Source organism: Anguilla anguilla, chromosome 19 (genome assembly GCF_013347855.1).
Source record: "Anguilla anguilla isolate fAngAng1 chromosome 19, fAngAng1.pri, whole genome shotgun sequence".
NCBI lineage: Eukaryota > Metazoa > Chordata > Actinopteri > Anguilliformes > Anguillidae > Anguilla > Anguilla anguilla.
In genome coordinates, this window is record NC_049219.1 from 18,140,219 (window position 1) to 18,147,422 (window position 7,204).

Below are 7,204 nucleotides of genomic sequence, written 5' to 3' on the forward strand. Positions count from 1 at the left end.
TCAAAAAGCCTTGAGAAAAATTAGAGACAAAATATTCAACCAATATTCAAATGCTGAATGGCATGTTCTTGTAATTATTTTTTAATGAGGTTTCTTGTAATTTCTATTAAAACTATTTCTTGCAGCCTCCTTCAGAAATGACTGTTTGCAGGGAAGGGCTGCCCAGAGCACACTCCGTTACACTCCCCCAATCCTCCACACCGAACCCATAACCCATGACCCATGACCTCTGACCTCTGTGCTTCCAGCCCTGGGGAAGTGCGCAGTCTCTGGGCCCAGGTGCGTAGGGACGAGCCGCACCTTCTCTCCAACTTCGAGGAGTTCCTGGCCCGGGTCACCTACCAGATAAAGGAGGCCAATCAGGAGAAGAGAGACATGGAGAGTGCCCTGAAGAGGTGCGTGTGTGCACGTGTCTGAGCAGGTGTGTGTGTGTGTGTGTGTGTGTGTGTGAGAGAGAGAGCTGACCATCTGGTTCACCTATACAATCTTTCTTACTCAAAAGAATAACTGCCCAACCAAACATCTTCAGATTCAAAGTGCATCCACAACAGCTAATTTCACAGAGCAGTTCTTTTAGGGGGTGATTGTGGGGGGGGGGGGGGGCTTTAGGGTAATACCCTATAGAATGCTCAGTTATCCTTTATGAGTGACCAGTAATCTGCTGCCACACTGCAACAGAAACCAGACATGAGGCCAAGCTAACGCTGACTGGTCCAGTACACAATGGGAATAAAATGATTTATTTTCACATCGATTTAGTTTTTCCTGCACACACAGCTGAATGTTCCCAGCCCACAGTCAGGCTGCCCTGGCCTAAATACACACACGTGCTGCCTGCAGATTGGCTAATGGGTCCACTAAAACCCGAGGACTGAAGGAAGAAAGGCATTATGGGATTCATGTGACTGTTTTTTCAAATCTCCCATGCCCAATGTTACCGTACTAAAGCTGAAAAGAGAGAGAGTCAAAGAGATTGACTTTGATTTCTTAATTTATATAAAATATAACAAAAAAAAAATTAAATAGGAATTTATTGAAGCTAGAACAGACAGAAATATATTTTTACAGTGAAAATCTGTTTGATTTGTGCAGGAAAGCTGCCACACATGATGATGAAATTCAGCGCCTGTATGAAGAGATGGAACTGCAGATCACATCCGAGAAGGACAGGGCGCTCCTGCAGGTAGAAGAACATGCACTCTACACCAGGAAGGCTGCTAGTAGCCTTATGTGAATCGATATATGGCCTGCAGTGAACTGAAAGGTCAAAGGTCAGTAAGAGCCTTTAAACTGCAGTCAGGGTCAGCTCTGGCCCCCGGTCCCTGTGGTTAAAAGCCCCGCCCCCCGCCCCAGGCCCCCTGCCCCCCCCCCCCCGCTCATGGCTTCCTTCCCATCATGCTCTCTACCCGTGTCTGTGCAGGACTCAGAGCGCTTCCTGTCCCGCAGACAGGACCTGGAGACCCAGCTGACCAACAAGGAGCAGGAGCTGCAGCTGCTCTTCAGGAAGGAGAGGAGGGTGAGCAGCCATACCCCCCCAGCCACGCCCCCGCCACGCCATCTCACATCTCACTGCCCCCTGTCTTCTGTGTGTGTGTATGTGCTGAATATGTGTGTGTGTTTGTGTATGTGCTGAATACATGTGTGTGTGCGTGCGTGCGTGCGCGCAGTTGGACCTGCAGTGTCAGGAGCTGCAGAGTAAACAGCAGGAGAGCAGGGTGGAGAACGTGAAACTCAAACAGACCAATGAGGGGCTGCAGAGGGAGCTCAGACACACCAGCCAGGAGCTCCGCCTCACCCAGGAGCAGCTGTGTGTGCTGCAGGAGCAGTCCTCTCGCCTGCACCAGGAGAGAGAGATGTGCGTACCCTGCTGCTCCCTAATCACACTCTGTACCCTGCTGCTCCCTAATCTCACTCTGTCCCCGCTGCTCCCTAATCTCACTCTGTACCCTGCTGCTCCCTAATCTCACTCTGTACCCTGCTGCTCCCTAATCTCACTCTGTACCCTGCTGCTCCCTAATCTCACTCTGTACCCTGCTGCTCCCTAATCTCACTCTGTACCCTGCTGCTACCTAATCTCACTCTGTACCCGCTGCTCCCTAATCACACTCTGTACCCTGCTGCTCCCTAATCACACTCTGTACCCTGCTGCTCCCTAATCTCACTCTGTACCCTGCTGCTCCCTAATCTCACTCTGTACCCGCTGCTCCCTAATCTCACTCTGTCCCTGCTGCTCCCTAATATCCATCATTCCCTGCATGCCTGACTGCACTCTTACCATATTTCCCACACAGTCACACTGGACCACTCATGCACACACAGTCACACTGGAAGCGGACAGTGTGAGTGAATCTTGCCCTGTTCTTGGTCATAGGGAGCTGTACAGAGTGACAGAGGGGATGCAGAGAGAGAGAGCCACTCTACTCAAACAGCTAGAGCTCCTCAGGTAAAGCAAACACACAGTTGTGCTGCCACCTGCTGGACTCCATGGGGTATGACACCATCACTGTGGAAAATAATAAAGTAATTCAGCAGTAATGCAGTGGTTTAACAGTGGGTCTTAGGACCGAGCTGCAGGAAGAGGTACATCAGAGTGCTCTATAAAACTGTCTGCACCTCTAACATGTCTTTCCCCCTAAATACTCTCCAGGGAAATGAACAAACACTTGCAAGACGAACGGGACGTGTGCTACCTGGTAAGTGCTAATGTGCAGCAGCTGACTGTATTCACACAGCCGGACACCTCAGCTCACTGACTGAACCCTGCCTGTAACCGGGGAGGGCAACGTGCAGGAATCCTCAGCTCACTGACTGAACCCTGCCTGTAACCGGGGAGGGCAACGTGCAGGAATCCTCAGCTCACTGACTGAACCCTGCCTGTAACCGGGGAGGGCAACGTGCAGGAATCCTCAGCTCACTGACTGAACCCTGCCTGTAACCGGGGAGGGCAACGTGCAGGAATCCTCAGCTCACTGACTGAACCCTGCCTGTAACCGGGGAGGGCAACGTGCAGGAATCCTCAGCTCACTGACTGAACCCTGCCTGTAACCGGGGAGGGCAACGTGCAGGAATTACCTTCAGACAAGACCCTGTCTAAAACAGACTAAAATATCATCTATAAGGGCTGCTGCCTGTTCCTATACAGACAAACATGATGCAGACATTAATAATAAATGCAGAGCTATAAGCTAATGTGTCTGTATTCACAACACATTTTAATTAATGATGATGAGCATTATTTGCATCCAGTAATTACATGTAATTCTATATTATATTATTAATCAATAATAAAAACTATTGTTAGTATTGCTGTTGCTTCATCATAACGCCCGGATGACATGCTTTTGGTTTCTCTTCAGAATTCGCAGAAAAAACATTCGCGCAAGCAGAGGCCTGGTTTAGGCGCTCTGAAAAGCACAGAGAGGACACAGAGAGGAAGGTAGGCTTTTGCACATAGAAGCTAAAGTTAGCGGGTGTTAGCGGGGGCTGTTGGGCGTTAGCGGCGTCTGTCCAATATTTGGCAAAATATCAAAAACTATTTCAATAAAATCTAGAATCCCACCTGTATTATAAAGTGCACAGCTGGGAATATGAGAGAGAGCATCAGCTCAAACTGCTGCATGACAGGACAGCTGTGGAGCCGTTTTAACTGCTCTGACAGCACGAGAGGGCTGCAGTTCAGTGAAATCTGAAAACACCCCTCCCCTTCAGTGAGGAAGAGGAGGAGATACCCCCGGCCTCCAGCACGTGGCGCTCAGAGGACACGACTGGCCAGGACCTGGTGGTGAGCCAGGAGGGCGGGGCCATGAGGAACAGGTGGGGCCAGCAGCCACTGCAGCGAATCATGTCCATCGAGGAAGACCCCCTCCCTCAGCCGCTACAGCCCGGGTACGAGGCCCAGCTGCAGGACTGGAGTGAGGACGAAGAGGAGGAGGAAGAGGAGCGCACTGACCTGGAGACGAGCCGCATCCGTCCTGCCACCGCCACCACCGCCCCGGATGCTCCACTGCACCCCCTGCCCGCCGGGCACAGGGCCGCCCCCCTCACCCGCAGGGACACTCCCCCATCTCCAAGGGGACAGCCTGTCGGCAAGGAAACCATCCAGCATGTAAGCACAGTCTATACAGCCAGGAGGAGCAAACTGACATCACAGCACCATTTTACCATAGAAGTCCTTTCACTTTCCTATCCCCCCCTCCCACCCATCTCTGTGTCTGTGTCTGTGCCCCCCCCAGGAGGAGGAGGCAGTGACCTGCACACCAGACCGCCTGTTCAAGGTAGTGCTGGTGGGGAACTCCAGCGTGGGCAAGACCTGCCTGCTGCGCCGTTTCTGTGACAACTGTTTCCAACCGGGCACCATCGCCACCGTGGGTGGGTATTACAGTCCTTTACCACACCATAAAACCACATCATAACTGCGTTATCACATCAAGATACGTAAAGGGTCCTGGCCTTAGTGCAGTTTTCTGTGTGTGTTCGCATGCGCGTGTGTGTGTGTGTGTGTGTGTGTTTGTGTGTGTGTTTGCATCCACCCCAGGCATTGACTACAGTGTGAAGACAATAACAGTGGAGAACAGCCAGGTGGCGCTGCAGATGTGGGACACAGCAGGACAGGAACGGTGAGCTTTGAGAGGAGTTTAGCCCCTCCCCTCTCAGGTGACCTGCCCGCCAGCTCAAACACTCAGGCTAGCCTGAAAACAGCTGTCCCTTAGACTGTGACACCACGTCTGAAACGATTATAAAGTTCTGTCATTGTGCTACATCCCATTGACATTTTTATTTAGACATGCCATTACTGGTAAGCCTTAAAATGTGCGGTTTAAACACCACTTTGGACTTGTGTGCCATAACCACAGACAGCCGCATGTCAGAAAGTTCGTTTCACGCATTTCACTTTTGTCCATCGCCGGAGGGGGGAAGGAGCAGCCGTAGCTGACAGCAGGGTGAGAAGGGTTCCGCTCTGCGCTGCTGACCCCCTCCCCCTCACCCCCCCCCCCCCCCCCCCCACAGGTACCGCAGCATCACCAAGCAGTTCTTCCGCAAGGTGGACGGCGTGGTGGTCATGTATGACATCACCGCTGAGCAGAGCTTCACCGCAGTGAGGCAATGGCTGAGCAGCGTGCGGGTGAGTCGAGCCCCACCCTGCCCCGTCCAGACCCCACCCCACCTGCCCCGCACCACCCCACCCTGCCCCGTCCAGACCCCACCCAGCGGCGTCCAGACCCCACCCCACCTGCCCCGCACCACCCAACCCAGCGCCATCCAGCCCTGCCCCACCTCATCCCATCACACCCAGCCCGTCCCATCCCGCCCCGCCCCGCCCCGCCCCGCCACAGGAGGCAAAATCAGCAATTGGGAAGAGCCCTCTGTGTCTGTCCAACAGGAAGGGGCAGGAGACGGCATTCCCATCATGCTCCTGGGGAACAAAACAGACAGGCCAGGCGAAAGGGAGGTGGAGACTGGAGCGGGCGAGAGACTGGCCAAGGTTGGTGAGCTCTGCAGGGGCTGTACCAGCACCGCACTCAGAAAGCAGCCATTTTGAAACGGATACATTTCATTACAGGTTTTCCCCTCATAAACTGAGCGCATGTTGCTTCTGTAACGTCTGACCCTCCGCGTTTAGGAATCCCACTTCATCTTCTACGAGTGCAGCGCCTTCTCTGGCCACAACGTCACAGAGTCCATGACTCACCTGGCTATGTAAGTACCCAGCAACCTGGCTATGTAAGTACCCAGCAACCTGGAAAGCAAAGGCTTGTGTGTAGGGCCACAGATCAGAGGGACGGAGGAGTGCATTGTGGGAAGGCTCAAAAGCACCGCCCTCTTTCTGTTTGTTACACTCCACAATCCAGACTGCACTACAAAAACTAAAAAAGGGCCTCTTTCCATGTTTAACCAGTTCATTGCTTTTGTAAAATCATAATATTTAATTTTAAGCCTTGTGTAAAATAATCTGATTTCAGTGTGTTTTGCTGTGTGATTCCGCAGGATTCTGAAGGAGCAGGAGGACAGAGAGAAGGAGAAGACAGTGCAGTTGGTGGGCGATGCCCCCAAAAAACGTTCCTGCTGCTCAAGACAGTAGAGCCCCCCCAGACCCCCCCGGTCTGCGGTCACATCTCCCCCAGTCTCGGACACGCACGCACACACACACGCACGCACGCACACACACAGTGTGCAGTAAAGCAGGCTGCTTCAGAACAGCCAGTGAAGCCAAAAAGCATGCCATGATCATTTCCATATGGAGAACAGGGCTAACACAGGCCACACAGGCTAACACAGTTAAACTGTACATAAAGGATCTTCCTCTGACTCATGTCTGAGCTAGCTTCACTTAACGCACTGCCAGGTGAAGAGAACAGGCGATTGATAGCGCATGCCTGTGTGGACCCTGCTACAGCACAGAGCACATACCTGTGTGGACCCTTCTACAGCACAGAGCACATACCTGTGTGGACCCTGCTACAGCACAGAGCACATACCTGTGTGGACCCTTCTACAGCACAGAGCACAAAGCCTGTGTGGCTACAGCACAGAGCAGTGACATGCAGAACATTAGGACTGGACTTTACAAATGGGGACAAGACAAGCAAAAGATTCTCAAATTGTGTATTTATCTGCAATCAATTTCTCTACTTCAGTAGTCGATTGATAAAGTAGCAACTATTTCTTTATCTGTTAATCTCAGAATTAAAATCTAACACTAAATCCAAGTAACAGAATCAATTTCATACACCAAATTTAGAGCTCTACTATCTGCACGCACAGTTCAGCTAAAGCAGCACGCACAGTTCAGCTAAAGCAGCACACAGTTAGGCTATTAATTTATGAGCGTGGTATTCATTCAACAGTCCGTCCATCCACAAAATTGGTTTGTTCATTTAAGTTTCTCATTGTGTACAACCATCAGAACGGTACTAGAAAAAAGGACTGTTTGAAATTCAGCACACTAATTTCACTGAATGTCCATGCAGCTGGCTTGACTATCATCTCCATATCAAGTCCCTAATTATGTACAGTTCTCCATACAAAAATGTTTATTAATAACATATCATTTAAGGTCTGCAGGGTGTTATATTTAAGTACGGTGTAGGCCTACTGTTTGGAATGAACTGTGTATTGTATTTACTGTTGTGAGTGATATGGTGATTTACAAGTTAATTTGTGTTTATAATCCTTAAAGTCAGAATAAATGGCAATTATCACTGTC

General features: G+C 51.0%; 1 protein-coding gene across 4 annotated transcripts in view; it reads left to right on the forward strand.

Moving 5' to 3' along the window:
- The window catches only part of cracr2ab (calcium release activated channel regulator 2Ab), a 14,480-nt gene extending 7,276 nt beyond the window's left edge, over positions 1-7,204 (forward strand). For 3 of the 4 annotated variants that reach the window (XM_035401812.1, XM_035401813.1, XM_035401811.1), the window contains 14 exons: positions 249-395; positions 1,093-1,183; positions 1,421-1,516; positions 1,668-1,855; positions 2,372-2,443; positions 2,648-2,693; positions 3,357-3,436; positions 3,709-4,105; positions 4,233-4,368; positions 4,535-4,616; positions 5,008-5,122; positions 5,381-5,482; positions 5,621-5,697; positions 5,986-7,204. In XM_035401812.1, coding sequence (XP_035257703.1) covers positions 249-395; positions 1,093-1,183; positions 1,421-1,516; positions 1,668-1,855; positions 2,372-2,443; positions 2,648-2,693; positions 3,357-3,436; positions 3,709-4,105; positions 4,233-4,368; positions 4,535-4,616; positions 5,008-5,122; positions 5,381-5,482; positions 5,621-5,697; positions 5,986-6,079 — 1,723 coding nt within the window. In that variant the 3' untranslated portion in view covers positions 6,080-7,204. Of the gene's footprint in view, positions 1-248; positions 396-1,092; positions 1,184-1,420; positions 1,517-1,667; positions 1,856-2,371; positions 2,444-2,647; positions 2,694-3,356; positions 3,437-3,708; positions 4,106-4,232; positions 4,369-4,534; positions 4,617-5,007; positions 5,123-5,380; positions 5,483-5,560; positions 5,698-5,985 lie in introns of those variants that run through there. The other variant, XM_035401814.1, reaches the window with a different exon arrangement.